The following is a 25,482-nucleotide window of genomic DNA, read 5'->3' as shown; positions in this document are numbered from 1 at the left end:
GAGACCCACGTTAGTTTTCAGATCACTGACGCAAATACTTTTATGATGATAAGAGTGACTAAAAATGTCTGCAATTAAACCAATAAATGAACTTGAGAATCTTGCGTGACAATTAGATAAATATCAGTATATGCTTTGTTCCGAGAAATAAGTTTTCGACTAAAAGCTCAGTAAGTGTTTATGACTCCGAGTACTTCATGGATGAGGAAGGAAAAGTATTATTATATTCCGGGAGGAAGGGTTGATGACGTCTGTAGCATCCTTAATGTGACTTATTGAAACTAGACAAGCTGTTGGATTCATGCATAAAAATCCGAGAGCAACGGTACAACAAACAAAAGTTTCGGATACAGATAATATGTAGACAAATGTTTACATTGCTGTTCATAAAACGGTGTTTATACAGACTTCTGGTAATTGCATATTGTATATAAAAGTGTGGAGGGCTGGCCACGTTGACGGGCTCGCAAGAAAACGGCAGAGGCGCTTCAGTGAAGAAGTGCCGTGAGAAAGATTTTATCTCATTCTCACAATCTCAGCCACATCCGGATCGCATCCTGCACAACACTCATCTTATTCTGCAATAGGTATGTGCCAATGCTTGATTTTTACGAAAAAAAACAGACTCTCCTAAAAACTTAAACTAGAATTTCTAGTTCTTTGTGAGGAGACATGTGGAATACATCATTCGGATCGTACAGCAGAGCGGGAGCTGGTTTTCTCCATTTCGCCTTGGGAAGACAGCCGCATACCGTTTGCATAAAGTTTGTCTTTATTTTCTTCTTTTTTTATTTTTGGTGGTGATAGGGGGGCAACAAGCAATTACGATCGATTTTTTCCTTAGCTTTCATTTTTTGGTTCTAGAAGAACTTTCATTGTTGCATTGCTGGATTTTAGCGCTGACATAAAATGATGTTATCATAGACTCGAAGTATATTTTTATCCTGTGGAAGAATCACATCTCTGAATGCAATATCTGAATGTCCTTCTTGAAAGCGCAACGCAAAGTATAGCCACAGTAATATTTCGCCGGGAAACAGTACTCTCTATTTACTTTTTTTTTTTTTTTTTTTTGGTGTCCTTTTACCAGATTCACCATGTCTAGTAAATCGACTTTAGCTTTACTTATCTACGGGATCATTATGCATTGCAGTGTCTACTGTTCACCTAGTGGGCTTAGTTATCCTAAAATTAGGTAGGTATCCTTTTTCTTTCTTTTACTGCATGCCTTATGTCTGTGCACTTGCGCTTTTGATTGCATGTCTCCTTGTTTCTTTGTTTTAGTACGAGGGTGAGAGACGGAACGTAAGTTGACTTATGTCTTTAATTAATGTGGATATGCACTGGCAAACAGATGGTGATGTGTTCTCAGTGAGAAAATGTACAACAATGTAAATGAAGAAGGAAGCTCGTTAGCAAAAACTAACTTAAAAGATGCCTACAGCAAACTAATGTAAATCATTCCCATAATGTGAGCTCTGTTTGTAAATACAGCATGACTAAATCGACTTGACCATATATTTGCATGGGTAAGTGAGACCATCTGTATGAACATTTAACTGGTATCGAAATGTACTGTACATTTGCTACTAATAGCTGAAAGCAGCTTCTGCTACGTGTTTGTTTTCATGAGCCGTACAAACATTGTCACCAGTTCAGTATCTTGGTGCTTCTTCTGCTGCCTCGCAGTTAACAAATACACCCGAGGCTTGAACGCAAAATAGTTCCACGTTCCCTTGAAAAGTGGGGATTTATGAGGCAAATCAGAGGAGCCGAGTCCTTTGGGTATTGGCTGAATCGCGTCATTCGCCGAGGTATGGGGTGAGGTGAACAAGAGGATGCTACAAAACTGAATTAGAAGGCACACAGCTAAGGACCACAGCTCATTATTAAATGCATGAGGTGTGTGCCTTTTTCAGAGCGGCAATCAATAAACCGCACAACCACCCCCACCCCAACTGCGCTTTACTTGGGTTTTAATAACGGACCAAGCCGAGTTTTGATTATTCTCCAGTTCTACTCGGCTAGGCTAGCACATCAAAATGATAAAATTGGCACTTTTTAAATTAGGGAATTCACATACCCTATCTGTGGGTCTAAAATGTATGTGTGATTTATTGGCAGAAGTACTATCATAGTCCCATCATTAAGGAGTCTCTTCTAAAACCTTTGTTTACCTAATTTATGGTAACCCCCTTTCCGTACATTTTCTTCATTTGAACGTTTTAAAATAAGGATCAACCCAACAGAAGACAATGTTAGATTTACTATGTAACAGATTTCTGTAAAATCATTCATAAGACAAAATATTGTAATCTTGGTTAGAGTCGTGTAATTGGTTAATGGTTTTAGAAATTGTGGAATTTACTAACTAAAGACAGATCAAAGACAACGCACGCTGATATTTACTCGGTTGATGAAGACCTTCAACAAGGCAGGTGAAACCGAAAGCATTTTCCTTAGTTGGCACGGATGATTTTACGCAACACCTTCTAGGCGCGAGCTTAATGTAAGAAAGCTGTCCTCAAGTGGCGAACTATACAGCAATAATCACAAACTCATTGATGCTCCGTGGTCTCTAGTAATCCCACTCAACAGGATCCTTCTAACAACTATCGATTACGGCTTAAACCTTAACAATTTACCGACAAGTACTTCGATTTATTTGTTCATTTCAGCGCGTGCACAAGTAGGAAGGTATTTTAGTGCATTTAATAATTTTATAATCGACTATGCTACAGGTTATTACATGCTGGTATTGTAATCACCGTTGTTTTTCATGCCAGCACCTTATAACAAAGCTCTAGGGACTCCACAAGTAATTATCCGTTAATTGGTAATATTTATTGAATGGAGAAGGGGCATATATATATATATATATATATATATATATATATATATATATATATATATATATATATATATATATATATATATATATAAAATGTATTTTTTTTTAATTTCTTTGTTTTTTTCCAGATTTGAAAATGAAGTGTATGACGAAGGAGGAAACTCGTTACCAGATTTGGCTTTTGACAGCGATCAGATTGCTATACGAAACCCCCCATCAGTAATTGATGATGTATATACATTCTACTATCCACCGGAGAAGAGGTGATTTATTTAGTTTTAATTAATTTATATATTTATACATATCTATTTATATATTTATTTAAATATATGTGAAGCATGCCGGACATTTCATTGTTATGCCTATTATTTTAATTTGATTTGTTCTGTTATTCTGGTTAAGTCTTTTTTTTTTTTCTTTTAATTGAATGTGAAATCAAGACAAACCTTTGGGGAATTCTGAGCAAGACAAAAACAGCAAGGTCAGACGAGCATTTTTTCTTTAGAAAGCGAGGAAATCTCATTAGATCTGCTTGTTACAAGTATTAGCGATGCCAGTTTTATTGATTAGAGTAAAACAGACGATTCCGCTATAATTTGTGTAAAACAAGCCCGCCTTTAAAATGATCGATTTGTTTATGAAGATGTGATTTATTTTTATTTATTTTTTTAAGTACACATTAAATATCAGACGACTATTCTGCCAATGCGTCGGGTCACTGATGGTCACTGTTTGGCATTTTATTACCTCAGAACAGAAAGGCATGCTGATGGGATATTTAATAAAGCCTATAGGACGGTGCTGGGTCAGTTGTCAGCAAGAAAATATCTCCATTCTCTGATGGCAAAGCGTGTAGGGTAAGAATTCTTTAAAGCGTTTCCCAGTCGCTTTTCTTTGTGTCACTTTTTATTATTATTGTTTTATTTTTATGTAAACGTTCAAGTTTTGACTCACTTTAATTTCTCAGTTAATTTTCCCAAAAAGCACTTCGTGTAATGTCTCCTTTCATTTTGCCTTGTGTGTATTGTCTCTAAACGAAACGACCTTAAAGGCAGCAACAAGCTCTGTAAACGAGAATTTCTTGCTAAAGCTGTTCTCTTGAAATATGTCTAAGAGAAAGACCAACAAAGAGATAAGCAATGCAACAGAGAGTAGATTTATATTCTGGCACAAAATATTCCCCTAATGAGTGCAGCTAAGAAACCACGTGGGTGCATAAATTACATTACCACAATGAATAATTTATGTAGCCATACGGGCTCTTGGTAGAATCATAATTCCTGGCTTAATCTATATATCCCCTGCAGAGTTCAAGACTGTGCTACTATATTCTATATGTGTGTTTCCTGAATTTTAATTAATTTCAATACATCATTATTATTTACAACAAAAATCATTTTTAAAGAAGTAATTATCTTACAAAAGAACGCCTTCTGTCGGTGTATATTGAAATTCCGCTTTTAGAAATGATCAGTAATCACAGAGCAACCTTACTTTAATGAAGTCAAAAGGCATTTTGTGATATGTTTACTGTTAATAAAAAACTTTGAATTCAGAAAAGAATTTAACCATGACGTTTTGCACAAAGTAATTTAAACTGCACTCTGCAATTATGGTATGTTTAAACAATTAGTGTCTAACTCAGACATTTGTCTAACTTCTTGGAGATCTCGAGGCAACTATTCTGTTGTACTAGACAGTTTTAATGTCACTCAGTTTTCGCGTGAGACTTTCCAAATGTTTGCATGTATTTAAATGCTCTTGGTCTACTTGTCTTTGCAGAGGAGGCAGCAGTATGGAGGATGATTCAGAACCTTTATCTAAGAGGCATTCGGATGGTATCTTTACAGACAGCTACAGCCGCTACAGGAAACAAATGGCTGTCAAGAAGTATCTGGCAGCAGTCCTTGGGAAAAGGTATAAACAAAGGGTTAAAAATAAAGGACGTCGAGTAGCCTTTTTGTAGCGTTGAGTTACCAACTGCCCTGTGTACACAGCCCTAAAAATCAAGAGTCATTTCGAGATAACTGAACAATCATCGATCGCTCCTGTGTTATTTAAACATGTATTTATGTATGAAGTAAAGCCATTAAAAATGAATATTTTGATAATAATATTGTTTTTCTTTTGTACAAAGCACTTGAGACCGCACAGATCTACTTTGTGGACCAATCGATTTAAGTGATATGTATATATAGGCTGCAGATATGTAATTCATATAAAGTGTGCACACGAAAGTAATTAGCCTGAGCTCTTTTATCTTTTATATTAAAAATATATACAGAAAAAAGACAATCATTGTTTTGAATGGTACTCCTATTTTTGTAACTGAAGTTAAGAAGTTAGTGTTTTTATTCATGACAGCCCTGAAGACATTAATTTTGACCATATGCTACTGGACATAGACCTTCATGCCCTGCTTCAAGGGGATTTTGATCCTTATGATTTGGGAGAATTCCTGAAACTGATTTCTCCTTCGGTGAGTCCGATCACAAAGGCTCCTTTACACAAGACTGTCTCCGGGGAATCTGTCCCCCTGTATTCGCTTCAATACTTCCGTGTCATCTTTATCTCTAAACCTATCAGTGATTTTGTTTTCCTTCTTCTTCTTTATTTCTTAATACGTGTTACAGGTGTTTAACAAGTTTAATCTTTGCCAAAATTCTGCTACATGCATTTCCTTAAGAAAAAAATCGATCCAAAAATATAAAAACACATACACGCATATTACGTTGTACGTAATGCCCTAATGAATGAAATACTTGATATTTTGAGAGATAGCAAAATATTTCGATGTCGTATTAGTCACCATCTCATTTACACACACACACACACGCAAACACACACACACACACACACACACACACACACACACACACACACACACACATATATATATATATATATATATATATGATTTGAAAACTTGCACAAGTCCCGTTTTGTTTTAATTTTTCATTTTCATTCCAATCTGACCTCTTACGAAAAGGAAAAAAAATCCTTCAAATTTGTGCAAAGTATTATGTGTTACTCTCTAGTGCTATCTCTGTCTGCTGAATCAGTTAACTATATAATCTCAGTTAAGAAAAGCTTTTAACTACTGCCTGGGTGTGTTGTTTCTGTTTGTCGTTTGATCTCTATACTAATTCTTAACTTGCAAATTCAAGTGTGCACTTATCTCAGTCTCCTCTTTATTGTGCCTCATCTTTCTTACTTTCTAAGGAAAAAAAATATGCTTATTCTGTAAAGCTTCTTGAAACATTTAATGTGTTAACGACTTTAATCGGTATGCAACCTAAAACGACACCAATTTCTTCTGGTCACTATTATTTGGTAAAATTGTACTGTGTATACTGTAGAAAATGTTTAACCAATTTCAGACTTCTTTCGCTGCAGTCAATCTTTTGTTTTTTTTATTACATTCTTTTGAATGTACGCATCTGAGCACCAAGTGATACTGTTTCATGTGCATGATGAACCTGAATAAAATAAATATTAGAGCTACATAATATTTAGCACATAAAGAAATCACTGAAGTGGTGTCGCTTTAACATGTGTCCCTTCTTCATGCCTTGAATTGATTAAGCAATTCATTTTGATTTAAGTGTTAGATATGCCTTCATCTTCAGTTGTGTTCATGTGCAAATAATTCTGATTTAGGGTTTATTATTTCATGATTACGATTTAGTCGGGTAATTCCTCTACATGCTTTGCCATGAAGAAGCCTGTAAACATGTTGCTTCTTCTCCGTGAATTGGAGACACAGTGTAAATAACTAGCAGGGCATGCATGTCACTGAATCCCTTTGTTACACATGAGCACAAGTGAGCACAGAGCCACGTGTTCTGTGATAAGTATGGATTACTTAATCTATTCACCAACAGGTTAATCTTGATATTCGAAAACTGTAATCGTATGTGTTTTCTTGTTAGCGATTAAGCACTGAGAACAAGACATGTTTGTAGATTTAAAACGGGCTACCACCTCCTGGCAATGTAGGGCGCCATTAACTGAATGGGAGCCGCCCAATCAGCCTTTTAGACCAGACCAGTTCTAGCTGGGTTGGACAGCTCTTTCAATGTGTCCTACTGTGCCCGGTCCTTCTTTTGACTGGGGAAAAAAAACAGGAATAAGAAGAGTTACAATAATAGCATTCCCACAGGCTAATTAGCTGGCATGCTAAAATGAACAATTCATAAGGGCGATGTAGTAAAGCGCAAAACGTGATTTTTCTTTCTTTTGTCGATGTGGTTAATGTAAAGTGTGTATTAAAGGAAATTAGTTTGCAGCCACGCTGTCCAGATATTGCCAGTGGAGCCTCTTGCAAACAGTGGTAGAACAAAGTCATTCGATCTGTGCCTGAGTCTTGTGTATGAAATCAATCTTACTTTAATTTTGCATTCTCCTCCAGGCTATGTGACACAGGATGCAGCTTGCAGCTTTGGTGCCTTGCTTCGACTTTAAAATCGCCACGAATCACAGATGGCTATTAGTGGCCCTACAATGCTGCAACCCCATCAGCTTACATTTCACTTTTTAGAGCTTGGTATTGTACAGCGCAGATGTTTGATTTCAGTAGCGTTATAGGCTTCAGCTTAAAACTCGCTGATTTTCAGTTTGTTCTTCATTTGTAGATTTGAGGTTTGATAGCTAAATGCAAGCATAATGGTAATCTCCCTAAATATATTGTGTACATTTCTAAGCGCCAAAAGCCTTACTTTACATTTATATATATATATATATATATATATATATATATATATATATATATATATATATATATATATATATATATATATATATATATATAAGCACTACTCATGACTAGATATTGATGACAAGATATCTTAATCTTGTATGGAGTTTAGTTAAAAAAAAAAGAAAAGAAAAAACTACATTATCATTATATTAACGTCACCTGAAAGGTAACGTTTATAAATGTTTAAAGTGTTGTAAGATTTGTATGAATAAATTTTTGTAAACAACACTACTTCGTCTAATCTTTGAAACAAATCATATGAAGCATACTAATGTTAGTAATCTATATAGTGTACCAGAGCACCTGAAATAAAGGACTGATGGAATGCAAATTTCTTCCCATTTTCACACGTGATGCTGTATTTATGGGAAAAAAAGTGTACGCAGGTGGATTACATGCTAAGGTAGGCTGAAATGCATCTCTCTTTTCTCTAATATTAAACGTGTACAGTTGAAGAAAATTAAAACTTAAACTTTCCTTGGAGATATTTTAAAACAAACCACGTTCCTCTGAAAGTACTACATGGAAAAGCAAGGCATCTAAACGTATGGATTTTTACACCTTGACAACCCCATTTTTGTCCACGAACCACATAAGCAAACACGCCAGTTTGCAAATTCTGGGTATCTAGAAAAGGGTCACCGATCATCACTGAAGACTGACTTGCTGCTAAAGTTTGGCAAGACGCAACACACCAAGGAGCACTGAATTGCCGCAGCCGACTTCATCTGATTAAAGAAGAAGACGAAGAAACGAAACGGAGAAAGAGAAAAAATAAGCCAGTCAAGTAATTAAAGTGTATTGGCTGGATAAACAGTGAAGTTTTAACGATAAAGTAATGCATAAAATATAATCTCAGTAAAACAAACATGTGCAAACAAAGAAACACAAAAAGGAAAATTACTATTTTTTTTCCTCTTGTTTTGCTTATTTCATTATGGAAATTTAAACACTGAGCAATTTCAAGGACTGAGATCAATATTGTTACTGCCTTAAAAAATTGACATTTAGTCCTGTTTCCATTCGTGGTTTAAAGTCTTTATAAAGTAAACAAGAAAACAAATAGGGATTTGGCTGTACAAACTTGGTATTCATGAGTTAATTTAATGAAGATGTTTCAAGTATAGCCTATGGTCCCAAGTTTATTGTAGAGCATAGAATCTGAGACAGGAAAATATATAGACATATCAATGTAAAATGCACCATATAAGATAGATAAAGACAGATCTATCTATCTATCTATCTATCTATCTATCTATCTATCTATCTATCTATCTATCTATCTATCTATCTATCTATCTATCATATCTGTCTAAGATACATCTCAGATGGAAAGTATGAAAAATTAAAGTATCTATCAATCTGTCTATCTATCTTAGTGCTTTCTAAGTCTATGATAAATAGATGCGAAAGACAAAATATAAGATAAATCTTACAGTATACCATTATATATCATTAATCTCTGCAAAATAATATAGATAAACAGATAGATAGGAAAAGCACTATATGTGCGAAAGATGGATCATGAAAGGCACTATATTAAATGGATAGATAGATAGATAGATAGATAGATAGATAGATAGATAGATAGATAGATAGATAGATAGATAGATAGATAGATATCCATCTCCAGTCCCAAATGCATCATTTACTATTTAAAACTTTCAGTGCTATGTTAATGCTAACTAATTGAAACCTTTGACACTTCTCAGTTCATAAAGCACAAACATGTGTTACAGTCTGAGCAACTGGGACATTTCCATCTCCATTATTATTTTTTAATGACAATAACAACAATATTATATTAACATTATTACTTTTATTTTAATTACAGTTTTTATATAGAGACACTTTGTGTTTGAAGCAACATCATCAAAATATCAAAATATGTAAAACAATCAAAGGACATAAAAGAAAGACCCAGTTTTTGCTCCCACCCTTACATAATATCCTATACATTTACAGATAGGTTTAAGTGAGTGTATAAACTAAGTGAATGAAGTTTTCATATTTAAAATAATTTATGAATTACATTCCTTTAAAATTGTTTCTAATTAAAACTTTTTTAATAGTAACTTAATCAATTAAACACAACCATAATATACATAAAAAGTCTTCTTAAAAGCCTTTTAAAAGGACATATTTACTTCAACAATATAGTGAAAGATATCTGTTTTGTTTTTTGTGACGAAGCTTTAAATTTTATTGTACTTTTTGAACTTAGTATCTTCAATGATAAATAGATGTTTGAATGATCTTTCGGAAAGAGATTTTAACTCTAATAACAGATTATGCTGGACTTTCAATCGGTATTTTTTCAATTTTAATGAGAATTTTATGAAAATGAAACAATTCCATTCAACGCTATATATTATATACTGTATATAATAAGTACATTTGAAAAATATAAATATTGAAATGACTCTAGATAACTCTAGACAGAGTTACTTCTCAACCTATTTCAAATATGTTATTATGTATTTAATAAATGTCCTTAACTAAGGCAACCTAGTAAAGTCAGTACTGTCAATATTATTATATAATATATGTGAAAAAATACAAACTTAACTCAGTACTGCAATTAGTTCTGAACTGGATGACATGCAAATGATATAACAGCAGGTGAGAGTTGACAAAGTAGGCACAAGGTATAGATATCACCATGTGAGCAAAGCAACAGGAAGTCCAAAGAAATTAATCTTAAAGAGTCTCATAAGTATCAGCAGATAGTGAGCAATTACAATGATAGATAGATAGATAGATAGATAGATAGATAGATAGATAGATAGATAGATAGATAGATAGATAGATAGATAGATAGATAGATAGATAGAAAATGATACATTGTAGTATATATATTCTAATAATAATAATTCTTTATATTTATATAGCATTTTTCTAACTACTCAAAGACCTTTTTCATAGTGAATGGAGTGTCACTTCAACCACCACTAATGGGACTGAACGGCAGCCATTTTAGCTGTTAGGAGTGACGGGATGAGAGATAGTTAGCCAGTTAGATTCAGGAGGTGATTAGGGATCCAAAATGACAAGGTCAATGGAATCCAATTTAGCCTGAATATCTGGATACACCCTACTATTTATGAGGGATGCCCAGGGATCTTTTATGACCACAGAGAGTTAGGACCTTGGTTTTAAGTCTCATCTGAAGGATGGTGCCCGTTTTACAGCACAGTGTCCCCTTCATTCCACTGGGGCATTGGGATCCACACTCAGACCACAGAGAAACCACTCCCTGCTGGCCTCACCAACATTTCTTCTAGCAGCAACCCAAGCTTTTCCAAGTACAGGCTAGGGCCGAACATGCTTGGCATCAGGTGGATGACCTCTTCTGAAGTGCATGTGGTATGGCTGATGGACTTATACATATACTAAAGAACAACAAATAAAAAAATAAGCCAAGGAATTATTAACTGTACAAAATATACTTCAAATTGTTAATTATTCAAAGTAGCCTACTTTTGCTGATATATTAGCCAAACCCACACATGGCACTCTATTTATAAGGAAAATTATACATTGGTCAAGAAAGATCTTCCCAGCACTGTTGCAGAGGTTTCCACAAATATGTTGCACTTGTTGGTTGCTTTCCTTTCACCCTTCTATCAAGTTCATCCCAAACTAACTCAGAGTGGTTTAAGTCTGGAGACTGTGCTGGCCAGTCCATGTTTTGAAGTGTACCTTCTTATTCTTTTCTTTTAACATAGTTCTAACATAGCCAAGAAGCATGTTTTGGGTCTTTGTCTTGCTGTAGGATGAACCCCTGACCACAAGGTATTGTGTAGTGCTGCAAAATGCTGTGGTAACCCATTTGATTCAGAATGTCAGTCACTCTGTGCAAGTCACCAACTCTGCCTCCAGCAAAAGAACCTCAGAACATCACACTTTCTCCTCCAAGTTTGACAGCTGGTGTCACGCACTGAGGAACCATCCTTCAACCAACTCGATGGTGTGCAAACACCCTGCATGATGAACTGAAGATTTCAAATTTTGATTCATCGGTCCATTAAACTTTCTTCCAGCCTACAGTAGTCCGCAGCTGGTATTTCAAGGCCCTATCTTGTTCTTTAAGGAATGGCTTTCTTACTGCCACTCACCCTGTCAAGCCTGCAACACACAGTCTCCTCTTCACAATAGAAACTGAGACTTGCTTTTTTTGACAATTGTTAAGCTGTGCTTGAAGCTGTTGTGCTGTGAGGCACCTATCACGCAAGCTGGTGACCCTCAGAAACTTGTCTTCTGATTTGGTTGTGACTTGGTCTGCCAAGTCTCTTCCTATCAGAGTTTCTTCCAGTTTCCAGTTGCCTTTGGATTGTGTAGGACACCACTGTACCCACTGAAATTTTGATTTTGTTTTGCAATTTTTCTAAGTGAAAGACCTACACTGAAAAAATTTCAGAAGACGAAGAAATGCAACGGAGGAAGAGAAACAGTGAAAAACTGTTAAATAGCGAAGGTAAACAACTGTAAAATGTAAAACGGTAAAGCACTGTTTCAGTAACACCAAAGTTATGATATTCACATAAGAAAACACCCCCTTTTATCATATTGTTACTGGTGAACCACATACCTTGGAACAGTAGAGAAAAAAAACTTAAACCAAGTTAGCAGACTTATTTTTCAATGTGTGCTGAAGGATTTTTAAGGTTATGGAAGCTGATTTATGGTGGGTTGTATTTGACAAGCTGGCACACCTGTAGGACACCATACACCACAAAAGCAAACTTTACTTCTCCACCAGACAAATCCGCAATAGCTTCTTTAAACATTAAATTGTTTTCAATGCATATTATTAAATTATAAATGTTTGCTATTGGTTGGTGTCACTTTACTGATGCAAACTGTGTATTGGTGTTTGATCCAGACAGTATTTTCTAATGGTTTATTGATTGGCATATTTATTACAGTTTGTGGATTTCAGGCTATGGTTAAACGTTCACTTCTATTGGAATGTGTTGTAAAGAAAAAAGTTATTTACTACAAAGTTATACCATAGATCTAAAAATATTGTCACCTTCTTTTTAACTGTAAAATTCTGCCAACTACAGCTGCCAGTACTTTACCTTAAATTTAACATTATTTTTTTTACAGTGTACACTTCTAAACGTAATAATGTCCACTCTGTATACAGAGGGTTTTATAAATAATTAAGATGTTGGGACACCTGTGCAAATTGCTTCAACTTGCAAGGCTTAATTTACTTTAATTGCTGCTGAACATCTGTAGGTTGTAACTTATTAGTTGTTCCCAGAAGAAGGCCCAAAGTTATATTCTTGAATTTCCTTTTTTCAGTTTTTGCCAATCTAAATTTTACATTTAAACTTCTGGCAGTTTACTACTTACATTTTCACCATGTTAGGTTATTCATTACAATTCAACTGATTAAATTTAAGAAAAACTGGAAGGGTTCTAAAACTTTTGACCTGTAATGTACATATACATTAGACCTGTGTATGTGTGTGTTTATGGAGCAGTCCTCTTTGCTCACGCTCAACCACACCTCACTTCTCATTCAACCCAAGCAGACAAACTCAGCTTTGTGGTACATGTACATTGTACATTCATACAACGAGTTACCATATGTTTGCCTGAGACAGGTTCGAGTCTGCCCCACTCAATCTGTGCCACTGCTGCACTCGACTACACATCTGTCTCGTACAAGATATGACCTGTCCCAGCCAACTTAGCTGACGCCAATATAATAAAACTGCAAGCTGAAGTGTTCAGGTTGTTTTTTGTCCTGATCACCACACGTGGCTAGTATATATAAAAAGATTAGCAAAATCGTGTAACGTTTCCATGTGATGTTTTCATGCAATGCTTATTTTTCTTCAACACCATACATCAAATAGTATACATCTTTATATAATTTTTTTGTCCTCATTAGGAGAATACAACAATGATATTCTCATGTCAACACAACTAATTAATACACATACATCAAACAAAATACCTTATATACATCCGCTCTGCTAAGAACAGTAGTAGTTCAGTTGTATGTTAGCAGTCGACAAATAAAGCCCATGTAATGGCACATGCTTACAAATTGGAAAACTGCATAAACATTGAATTGCCAGCAAAATCATGACTGGAGAGCATATAGGAGAAGTTGTATTCCTTATTATGTTAGATACTTCAGCAAGTAGATTACCATTCATCATGCATATACAATTTCCAAACAGAATTTCTGATCTGACTCAAATGACTTAATACATTTCAAGCATACATTCACTTAATGTCTACAAGTTGATAGTGGTTGGCCAGTCATGAGTCCTTCAGAGTCCCTCTTTACCATTTTTTGAAACTAGCCACAATTCAAGCCAGCATGGTGTGAATTGTTTAGATAGAGCTGATCTCTAGGACACAACTGGGAAATAAACAAAAGCAAACTTATTGCTGTTTGAATGAACCCCCTGTCACTCTCCATACTGGCTAGTATATTCATGGACACTTGATTATACCCAGACAGCAGTGGATTAAAAGGCATATGATAAATTTGGATTCCTGGAAGAAATGTATAACTTAGAGCATAAGGCTGACAATGATTTAACTCTCTGATCGCACTTTACTGTTGTATTCATTTTGTTAACAGTGTTTGATGATGAATCTGTGTAATCTCTGCAAAATGGCAACATTGCTATCTTTGAAACAAATTTTTGACATTTTTTTATATCATGTCATATTCTTAAGCATGTCACTCCTTCCAATCACTGTTATACAGTATTCACCTACCGTTCCATCCAATTTCTGAAGGCTTTCATCCCTTAAACTGTCACAGGTTGCGACAAACATATTGCTGGAATCAACACCGGATGGGTCACACTAATACACATACACATTCCCTCTTTTATTGGGAACATTTCAAGCCACCAGTCAACAGACATTTTCATTTATCGAAATAAACTTTTTGTAGTCGGGGAAATGAATGAAATAGAACTAAAACTAAAATATACAGCTCAAAAAATTAAAGGAACACTTTTTAATCAGATTATAGCATCAAGACAGTGAAACTTCTGGGATATTGATCTGGTCAGTTAAGTAGCAGAAGGGGTTGTTAATCAGTTTCAGCTGCTTTGGTGTTAATGAAATTAACAACAGTGCACTAGAGGGTCAACAATGAGATGACCCCCAAAACAGGAAAGGCTTAACAGGTGTAGGCCACTCACATTTTTTCCCCCTTATCTTTTCTGACTGTTTTTTCACTAGTTTTGCATTTGGCTATGGTCAGTGTCACTACTGATAGTATCAGGCGATACCTGGACCCTACATTGGTTGCACAGGTATTCCAACTTCTCCAGGATGGCACATCAATACGTGACATTGCCAGAAGGTTTGCTGTGTCTCCCAGAACAGTCTCAAGGGCATGGAGGAGATTTCAGGAGGCAGGCAGTTACTCTAGGAAAGCTGGACAGGACCATAGAAGGTCCTTAACCCATCAGCAGGACCGGTATCTGCTCTTTTGGGCAAGGAGAAACAGGATGAGCACTGCCAGAGCCCTACAAAATGACCTCCAGCACGTCACTGGTGTAAATGTCTCTGACCAAACAATCAGAAACAGACTTCATGAGGGTGGCCTGAGGGCCCGACGTCCTTTTGTGGGCCCTGTTGCTCACTGCCTGGCACCGTGGAGCTCGATTAGCATATGCCACAGAATACCAGAATTGGCAGGTCCACCACTGGCACCCTGTGCTTTTCACAGATGAGAGCAGATTCACCCTGAGAACATGTGACAGACATGAAAGGGTCTGGAGAAGCCATGGAGAACGTTATGCTGCCTGTAACATTGTTCAGCATGACAGGTTTGGTGGTGGGTCAGTGATGGTCTGGGGAGGCATATCCATGGAGGGACACACAGACCTCTACAGGCTAGACAATGGCATCTTGACTGCCTTTAGGTATTGGGATGAAATCCTTGGACCCATTGTCAGACCCTATGCCGGTGCAGTGGGTCCTGGGTTCCCCCTGGTTCACGACAATGCCCGGCCTCATGTGGCAAGAGTATGTAGGCAGTTCCTGGAGGATGAAGGAATTGTTACCATTGACTGGCCCCCACGCTCTCCTGACCTAAATCCAATGGAACACCTCTGGGAAATTATGTTTTGGTCCATCCGACACCACCAGGTTGCACCTCAGACTGTCCAGGTGCTCACTGATGCTCTGGTCCAGATCTGGGAAGAGATCTCCCAGGACACCATCCGTCGTCTCATTAGGAGCATGCCCTGATGTTGTCAAGCATGTGGGGGCCATACAAACTACTGAGTACGATTTTGAGTTGCTGCAATGAAATTTTGGCAAACTGGATTAGCCTGCCGTATCATTTCTTCACTTTGATTTTTGGGTTGTCTTTGAATTCAGCCCTCTGTAGGTTGATAATTTTCATTTCCATCAAATGATGTGGCTTCCTTTCATTCCTAACACATGACCCAGTCCATATCAGTATAGATATCCAGCATGATTCTTTTTCCCATTGAGATCTGATGTGTTTTCAAAGTGTTCCTTTAATTTTTGAGCAGTTTATATTTACATTTGAATACTAAGAAAACCAAAAATATATGGCAAAAACAGCACATGCTCATGCAATACCACAGATATAACCAAAAACATTTGAAAGGTTTGGAATGCAGAATATGAAATGTATCGAATCATATATTCATTTTTCAACACACTTAATTCAGTTCAGCAGTTATAGGGGTCTGAGCTTATCTTGACTGTAATTAGTCCAAGGCAGGAACAAACTATAAAAAGGGTATACATCCATCTCAGGACACACTTTAAATATACCTCCATACTCACTCAAACTGTACTATTTAGAACTGCTGATTACCTTAATCATTTTTGGCACATGGGAAGAAAACCAGGGCACAGACATGCAGACATGGGATAAATATGAACATTCTATGAAGGTATTGGTCCTGTTCTCAAACCCAGGACTCTGGAGCTGTTAGGCACAATGATTGCAAACTTTTCATTGTTTGATAGTAAAATTCCTTTCTCCTTTATAATTTAGTTTATTTTGTAGGCCCAGAAATAATAAATTGCATCTTTTTAAGCTTTATGATGAATTTTACCAAATAACTATGGAACTTCATTTGTTCTTATTCTGTTAGTCCGTCAGCCCTCTTGCCTAGCCATACTCCTCCTAATATTAATCATAATGATTGTTGCTAATAGCCATCACCCTGTTGTTACCTACAACTACAGCAGCCTGCAGCTCATGAATGAGAAAGCATTGTGCTGTGTAAAGCTTAACAATTTGAGGCAAACACGTCTGTGATGTTTCTTTAGTTCTGCTCCGATTCTCTTTCATGATAGCAAGACAAATTAGTCCTGTATCACTTAAGAGCTGAATTATAACCACAGATGAAAATTCCCCAACTTGCTAAAGGAACAGCACACTCAATAGTAAAAAAAGATATTTCTGCGTACTATTTGTATACAGTGCCCTATCTGTATGCTGCATTTTTGATTTTGTAAATTGATATAACAATTGTCACAGCTACTTTTTTATACGTGGCAGTCCTGCTCTCAACTTCATTGTTCATCAATGGAGAGAAATAATGGAAGAAAAGAAGACAGTTTAAGCAGACAATTCTATGTTTCAAGCTACAAGTGTGAAGAATATTTTACAGAGCTCTGAACTATGCTTTTGAAAATTAAATAATTTTCCCTGTACAATTGTGAAATCTATTTTTATTGTTAGCTTTTAACATATATAATGAGGTAACTATAACAGTTTATAGCAGTTATATCACTGTCATTCAGCGGCAGTAGACCTACACTACCTCCTTGTTGTAAAGCAAAAGGAAAGATTAATGAGTTTCACATCTTCTAGCTTATGAAACGCACATTGAGGCAGCTGAGCTGCAGTACAGAAATTTGTCCTGTGTTTGGGAATCTAGAAGAGGTGCATGTGATTATCTGTGCTCGATTTCATCAAAGAAAAATCACTCCCCGTCAGGAATTAATGGATCAACATGTGACCTGAATTTTATCCATGCGCTTCTCACCCTTGCAGACATTCTGTCTGCACCTCCACCTGAATTTAACATGCCATCGAAGTAACAAGACAGGATGTTTTGCTAGTTATATTCCCAAAATCTCTATGTATGTTTACTATGTCAACACTTGGAAAAATCTTTTGCACATTTACAGTAAACAGGTCACACTTACTGCCTGCAGACTACCTTTCACATCACTACACCTTTTAGGCACCAATTATACCAAGTTCTGATTCGCTTGCACATTCGCTCCCACTTTTGCTCTCGGCTTGAGACGATGCACAGCATCAGGTCCCAGGAAATCTGTGCTTTCGCCTGTCTGTTCCAGGTCAGTCTCTAGCAGGCTGTACCTTTAGGTTGAACTTGATGCCCATTTACGCTTGGATGACACTTTAACTGTCTTCTCCGTTTCTTTCTGAACCTTTTTTCTACCACTCATGCTTATACATGCTTGCATATACTTTAATTGAACTGCCTCGGGTTGAGTAAATACAGGATACCTTGGTATGATAAAAAAATAATAATTATTTTTAATATATATTCATGATTTGGATAGGAATATAAATAAAAAGCTGGTTAAGTTTGTATATGATACAAAGCTAGGTGGCTTGGCAGATAATCTAGAATCCATTGAGTCATTACAGAGAGACTTGGACAGCATACTGGCTTGGGCACTTTTGTGGCAAATTAAATTTAATCTAAGTAAATATAAAGTATTACATGTAGGAAGTAAACACGTTAAGTTTGAATACACAAAGAGATGTCTGAAAATTGAAAGTACACCTTATGAGAAGGATTAAGCAGTTGTAGTGGACTCTACACTATCAACTGCCAGAAAGTGTTCAGAAGTCATTAAGATGGCTAACAGAAAGTTAGGTTATATAGCAGAATGTGTAAAATACAAGTCCAAGGATGTTATGTTCAACCTGTATAATGCACTGGTGAGGTCTCATCTGGTGTACTGTGTGCTGTTTTGGTTTCCAACCTACAAAAAGGAAATATCAGCACTGGAAAAAGTTCAGAGAAGAACAACTAGGCTGATTCCAAGTCTACGGGGGATGAGCTATGAGGAAACATTAAAAGAGCTTAGACTTTTTAGTTTAAGCAAAAGTAGATTAAGAAGAGACATGATTGAAGTGTTTAAAATTATGAAAGGAATTAGAACAGTGGTTTGAGACTGTTATTTTAAAATGAGTTAATCAAGAGCAATGATACCTAAGTGGAAGCTTGTTAAGAGTAAATTTCATATAAACATTAGAAAATTTTTATTTACACAGAGAACCATAGACACTCGGAATAAGCTACCAAGTAGTGTGGCAGACATTAAGACTTTAAGGACTGTCAAAAATGGGCTTTATGTTATTTTGGAAGAATTAAGTGGATGGGACTGGTGATGTTTGTTGGGTTGAATGGACCGTTCCTGTCTAAATTGTTTTAATGTTGCAATGTTTTATATATATATATATATATCCATCCATCCACTTTCCAACCCGCTGAATCCGAACACAGGGTCACGGGGGTCTGCTGGAGCCAATCCCAGCCAACACAGGGCACAAGGCAGGAACCAATCCCGGGCAGGGTGCCAACCCACCGCAGGACACACACAAACACACCCACACACCAAGCACACACTAGGGCCAATTTAGAATCGCCAATCCACCTAACCTGCATGTCTTTGGACTGTGGGAGGAAACCGGAGCGCCCGGAGGAAACCCACGCTGACACGGGGAGAACATGCAAACTCCACGCAGGGAGGACCCGGGAATCGAACCCAGGTCCCCAGGTCTGCCAACTGCGAGGCAGCAGCGCTACCCACTGCGCCACCGTGCCGCCCGTATATATATATATATATATATATATATATATATATATATATATATATATATATATATATATATATATATATATATATATATATATATATATATATATATATATGTATATATATATATATATATATATATATATATATATATATATATATATATATATATATATATATATATATATATATAATTGTGTCATTGGCTGACAGTTGTCTTCTTCTGGGTTCATTGTTAAGTCAGAAAACATGTATCAATCTGGACGTCTCCTTTTCCACCTGCATGTCTCATTGTTCAATTCTTCCATTATTTGCATTTTCTATACTACAGGACACTAAAAGTATGAAAAAAGCATAGAAATAGAGTTACATCACTACACTGTTTTAGCATTTTATTGCAACAGTTAGCATCTTTGAGTTGTGTCTGTATTACCTTTGTTCATCTAGATTTTTGTCCATGTTCACTTGTTTTAGTTCTGTATCAAACTGAATGTATTACATTTTTTTTATCCACAGAAGTCTTTATAAATTAGCATCAGAAAGAGATATTTGCTGGTATTCTGCTCTTTTTTTAACTGTACTGACAAATGCCAGGCTCTACTACTGGAAAATAGTTCAATACCATGGTGCAGCCAGCATCATGATACTGTCACAGCTCAGCTGGCACAAAGAATTGTAGTAGTAGGCACAACACATGCATCTGAAATTTCAATGTGTTAATAGCAACAGGGAGACTAAATAAGAGCTCTGTTTTAATGTAAAAAAGCACTAACTGACCCAATTTCTAAGCAGAAAAATAAGCTAATTTTGGAAGCCTTATGGTTAAACCCAGAAAATCTTGTTTCATACTTTTCCCTGCATGGACAAATGTGAGTGCCTTAATAAAATCAACAAGCACCGAGAAACTAAAACAGCTTGAAGAGAGAAAAATATATAAAAAAGAAGAAATAATGTTCAAATAATACATCAACCTCACTGGAGAAAGTGAATAGAAAATGTAGTAAATCATCAACATAAAAAAGATGGAATCCTTCAATTCCAAAAATATCAGAATAGCAGACAGTCATACCTTGCTTCCAGGTTTCCTTCTTAATAACAGCACAGACCCACCAGCATGCTCATGTTCAATATGTTGTAAAGTCAAGTCAAGTCAGCTTTAATTATATAGCACATTTAACACAACTACAAGTTGACCAAAGTGCTTTACAATAAAAATACAACTATTCAGTGAAAACACAGTTTATAAAGATAAAAAAAAAAAAAATAATATAAATACAAACATATAACTAAAAAGGTATATTCAGTATTTCTACTTAAGTCTAGACACATTTTAAGAATAAGCCCTTACTCTGCACCAGAATGCCAGTGAATAAAAATATTTTTTCATCTTAGATTTAAAACTATAAATTCAGGCAGAAGCCCTAATTTCATAAGGCAGAGTGTTCCAAAGCCTCGGAGCCACTGCTGTAAAAGCACGGTCACCCATTAGCATCCGACATGTACGTTAAATGCTTAATAATGACTGATCTGAGGACCAGAGAACTCTGGATGGTAGATATGGGGTAAGAATCTCAGAAGTATATGAAGGAGCAGACCCATGCAATGCCTTATACACAATTAATAAAATCTTAAAATTCACCCTATACACTAATCCCTCGCTGTATCGCGCTTCGCCTTTCGCGGCTTCACTCTATCGCGGATTTTATATGTAAGCATATTTAAATATATATCGCGGATTTTTTGCTTGTTCGCGGATTTCTGCGGACAATGGGTCTTTTAATTTCTGGTACATGCTTCCTCAGTTGGTTTGCCCAGTTGATTTCATACAAGGGACGCTATTGGCAGATAGCTGAGAAGTTACCCAACTTACTTTTCTCTCTCTCTCTCTTGCGCTGACTTTCTCTGATCCTGACGTAGGGGGATTGAGCAGGGGGGCTGTTCGCACACCTAGACGATACGGACGCTCGTCTAAAAATGCTGAAAGATTATCTTCACGTTGCTACCTTCTGTGCAGCTGCTTTGTGAAGCGACATGCTGCACGGTGCTTCGCATACTTAAAAGCACGAAGGGCACGTATTGATTTTCGATTGTTTGTTTTTCTCTGTCTTTCTCTATCTCTCTCTCTCTCTCTTTCTCTGCTCCTGACGGAGGGGGTGTGAGCTGCCGCCTTCAACAGCTTTGTGCCGCGGTGCTTCGCATACTTAAAAGCCAAACAGCCCTATTGATTTGTTTGCTTTTCTCTATCTCTCTGACAGTCACTGCTCCTGACGCACACTTCTTTGAAGAGGAAGATATGTTTGCATTCTTTTAATTGTGAGACGGAACTGTCATCTCTGTCTTGTCATGGAGCACAGTTTAAACTTTTGAAAAAGAGACAAATGTTTGTTTGCAGTGTTTGAATAACGTTCCTGTCTCTCTACAACCTCCTGTGTTTCTGCGCAAATCTGTGACCCAAGCATGACAATATAAAAATAACCATATAAACATATGGTTTCTACTTCGCGGATTTTCATATTTCGCGGGTGGTTCTGGAATGCAACCCCCACGATGGAGGAGGGATTACTGTACTGTACTGGAAGCCAGTGCAGGGAAGCCAAAACAGGTAAGATATTCTCTTTTTTGTGCCAGTCAACACCTTTGCAGCCACATTCAGGAACAACAGGAGGTGAGACAAAAATGATTGAGAGATTCCAGCAGAAAGAGAATTGCAGTAATCCAGGTGTGAGGAGACAAAAGCATGAATAAGCTTCTGCAAGTCATTAAATGACAAAAAAGGCTTGACTTTAGTAATAACCATAAGTTGAAAAAAGAAGCTGTTTACGACAACATTTATCTGTTTGTCATATTTAAGTTTGGAGTCAAAGATCACACCTAGATTTATTACATGTGACCTATTATGTTGTAAAATCATGGAGTGCCCTGTATTACTGCCATCTTAAATCCCTAGAACAATGAAATATCAAAAACCAAATGCTGAAATATATAAAGAGAAATTAAAAAGACACAGAAATGGTACAACCTACAATTAAATATTGTGATAAACGGAGTCCCAAAGAAAAGTTCGGGTGCCAACTTCATCACCCTGCTTAATGTAATTGTCCAAGAAACTGAACAAAAATCTGCATTTGATGGTGCAACAGAAATCAGGATTAGTAAATGCTGTCTTAGCCAACTAGGCTCGGTAGCAAAAGGGACTTGTCTGAGCAGGTCACTCACTGGAAGTTGCATCACAGGGAGGCTTCTCCCTGAAGTGAGACGTCTTTCTCTGGGAGCGTTTGAGTTTTATAGTATTCCAGTTCACATTGGGGGGCCTCTGGGACACTGGGGGCAGAGTTAAGTTGCTCTCAAGTGGCGGTTTTTTGGCTCTGCGGAGACAAAAAGAGATGACATTGTTAGTCACAGGTCCCCCTCTAGTCCTGGGGTGGTATTGCACACCTTAATAGAGTTTAGATGTGTGATCCTCAGGTGCCCATGTGCGATACATAGCGCAAGCTCTATTTGAAAGATAATAGCAAATGAGGCCAGTTATTATTATATTAAGACATATACTTTTTAATAAAATTATAAATAAACAATTTTAAATGTGATTTTTCTTATGTAATGGATATTAGATGAACAAAAACAAATAATAAATACATTTTATTTTGAATTAGCAAGATAAAAATTATAAAAAAAAATATTAGCTTCTGAAAGACTGAACCTGAACATAAAAATCTGAATTATAAAAATTATTTATAAGGACAGACATTTCCATTTTATTGTATATTTTTCAGTTCTACTACTAAGATAAATATCCAGTACTTCTGTGTTAGTATATTTTTACTTAAGTTTTTACCAGTACAAGTTCACAGAAAGCCAGTGTCTGTGCTGACTTCACTGACTGCAAAATATAAATGAACCATGGACAGAATAACAGTTTTTCAGACTTGCACATATAACTTTGTTCAGTCTTTCAGTCATATAAGATTAATTTAGAGATGCCAAAATAACTATACATCTTTGGGATTAAATTGAGAATCTTAAAAAACACAGGAACCAAACCCAGGTAACTGTATGTGAAGCACTAGTGTTAACAATAACAACAATGTTTATTTTTATAGCACAATTTCATACAAATGATATAGCTCAAAGTGCTTTACATGATGAATATCTTGCCTGAAGAAGGGGCCTGAGTTGCCTCGAAAGCTTGCATATTGTAATCTTTTTAGTTAGCCAATAAAAGGTGTCATTTTGTTTGGCTTTTCTCTACATGATGAAGAAAGAGAAAAAAGACAAAATAAATAAGAATTAAAATTAGGGATCACTAATTAACATAGAATAAAAGTAAGGTCCGATGGCCAGGGAGGACAGAAAAAACAAAAAAAACCTCATTTTGTCTAGAGAAAAAAATAAAATCTGCAGGGGTTCCAGACCACGAGACCGCTCAGCCCTTTCTAGGTATTCTACCTAACATAAATGACCTCACAATCAGTCCTCATGGTATTCAGGGTTCACATGGAAGAATTTGATGATGATGGTCATGTGGACTTCTGGCCTTTAATCCATCAATGTAGGGACATCATGGTGCTTTGATCAGGTGGTGGTGACGCAGATCGCCACCACAGAAAACCGGAAAAAGAACAGCAGAGAAAGTAGGGGTTAGTATGGATTTTGGAGCCACCATGAATAATAATGATAATTAATTGAATATGTAGAGCATCAGGATTAAACTAAGATGAAGTTAAGAGAAAGCCATGTTAAAGTAATGTGTTTTCAGCAGTTTTTTTAAAGTGCTCCACTGTATTAGCCTGGCAAATTCCTATTGGTAAGCTATTCCAGATTTTAGGTGCCTAACAGCAAAAGGCCACCTCACCACTTCTTTTAAGTTTAGCTCTTGGAATTCTAAGTAAATACTCATTTGAAGATCTAAAGTTATGATTTGGAGTGTAAGGTGTCAGACATTCTGAAATATAGGATGGAACGAGATTATTTAAGGCTTTATAAACCATAAGCAGTATTTTCAAGTCAATTCTAAATGACACAGTTAACCAATGAAGTGACATCAAAACTGGAGAAATGTGCTGAACTACCACAAAAACATTTCTATACAACAAAATATAACAACAATACAATTATTATCGGATAACTGTTTTTACGTTTGTAATATGTTTCAGCAATTTAACATTAATACTTTATAGCTGTGACAGATTCAATTTTGTGCTTTTCTGCTCTAACTAAATATACTTTCAGTAGAAGTACTAAGCCAATTTACAGCAGATTGCAAAATTAAAAAACATGGCACAATTCTTTATCACAGTTAATTCGTTAAGTTTCTGTATATTGACAGACTAAGATGGCAAAACATTTTGCCTTGACAAACAGAAACTGCTGTTGGTGGCTATTAATTCTTTAAATCCAAGGGGCAGACTTTATTCTATTTTTGATGTGGCTCTTTTCTTATGCTGTTGTTTCCTCTTTTTCTCTCTATAAAAATAAAAAAATGTTCACAAAAAAAAAATTCTTGAAATCCTATTCAGTCATTGCATCTACTCTATGTATTTTACACCAAAGCCAGACTTAACTGTTGATTGTTTTTTTATTTTGATGTCTAATCTTTAGAGGAAATTAAGTAGCTTGTCATGTAAAGATCTGTATAGAGCTGGAGTGTGGTCTGACAGAAACAACATACACACAATTAGCTATCATCTGTAATACATGCATATTTTTACATATGTGATGAAGGATTGCCTGGGTCTAAACTGGCATGAGTCAGGCAATATGTGATGTGGAAAATTCAGTGAGGCACTTAAAGGCACAGACAGACAGACAGACAGACAGACAGACAGACAGACAGATGTATCCACAGACAGGAAAAGCCGTGCTATCTATGGGTAATTTGTCGGAGGACATCAGAGTAAGAATAGTATCTTATGAGAAATATGGCAATATTTATACAGATTTCTAGTGGACAGGCAACCCAGTTTACACTTAAGATGTAAGAGAGAGAGAGAGGCCTAGGTGGTTTTCTGAGAGGACAAAGACAAAGTGGTGG

At 36.3% G+C, this 25,482-nt stretch overlaps 1 protein-coding gene across 7 annotated transcripts; it reads left to right on the top strand.

The window, feature by feature from the left end:
* The first annotated feature begins 46 nt into the window (after window positions 1-46).
* Window positions 47-7,591, top strand: adcyap1b (adenylate cyclase activating polypeptide 1b). 7 transcript variants are annotated; one of them, XM_028803769.2, is made up of 7 exons: window positions 69-587; window positions 1,091-1,195; window positions 2,980-3,114; window positions 3,604-3,708; window positions 4,634-4,768; window positions 5,216-5,330; window positions 7,263-7,591. In XM_028803769.2, exons 2-7 carry the CDS (start codon window positions 1,098-1,100, stop codon window positions 7,269-7,271), a joined length of 597 nt encoding a protein of 198 aa, XP_028659602.1. In that variant the 5' UTR covers window positions 69-587; window positions 1,091-1,097; the 3' UTR covers window positions 7,272-7,591. The 7 variants fall into 7 exon arrangements, with proteins under 7 accessions (XP_028659601.1, XP_028659599.1, XP_028659602.1 ...); XM_028803766.2 differs by lacking the exon at window positions 7,263-7,591 and having other exon boundaries at window positions 66-587; window positions 5,216-6,815; XM_028803768.2 differs by lacking the exons at window positions 3,604-3,708; window positions 7,263-7,591 and having other exon boundaries at window positions 47-587; window positions 5,216-6,815.
* Window positions 7,592-25,482: the final 17,891 nt, after the last annotated feature.

Source organism: Erpetoichthys calabaricus, chromosome 6 (assembly GCF_900747795.2).
Source record: "Erpetoichthys calabaricus chromosome 6, fErpCal1.3, whole genome shotgun sequence".
In the NCBI taxonomy this organism is placed as follows: domain Eukaryota; kingdom Metazoa; phylum Chordata; class Cladistia; order Polypteriformes; family Polypteridae; genus Erpetoichthys; species Erpetoichthys calabaricus.
This window is presented reverse-complemented; position numbering and strand designations above follow the sequence as displayed.

Excerpts from the sequence above, each read along its gene's own strand:
- adcyap1b (XM_028803766.2), top strand. The coding sequence starts at position 1,098 with ATGTCTAGTAAATCGACTTTAGCTTTACTTATCTACGGGATCATTATG. Across the intron at positions 1,196-2,979 it reads CTTAGTTATCCTAAAATTAG|ATTTGAAAATGAAGTGTATG; the intron begins GTAGGTATCCTT and ends GTTTTTTTCCAG. Across the intron at positions 3,709-4,633 it reads CTGATGGCAAAGCGTGTAGG|AGGAGGCAGCAGTATGGAGG; the intron begins GTAAGAATTCTT and ends TTGTCTTTGCAG.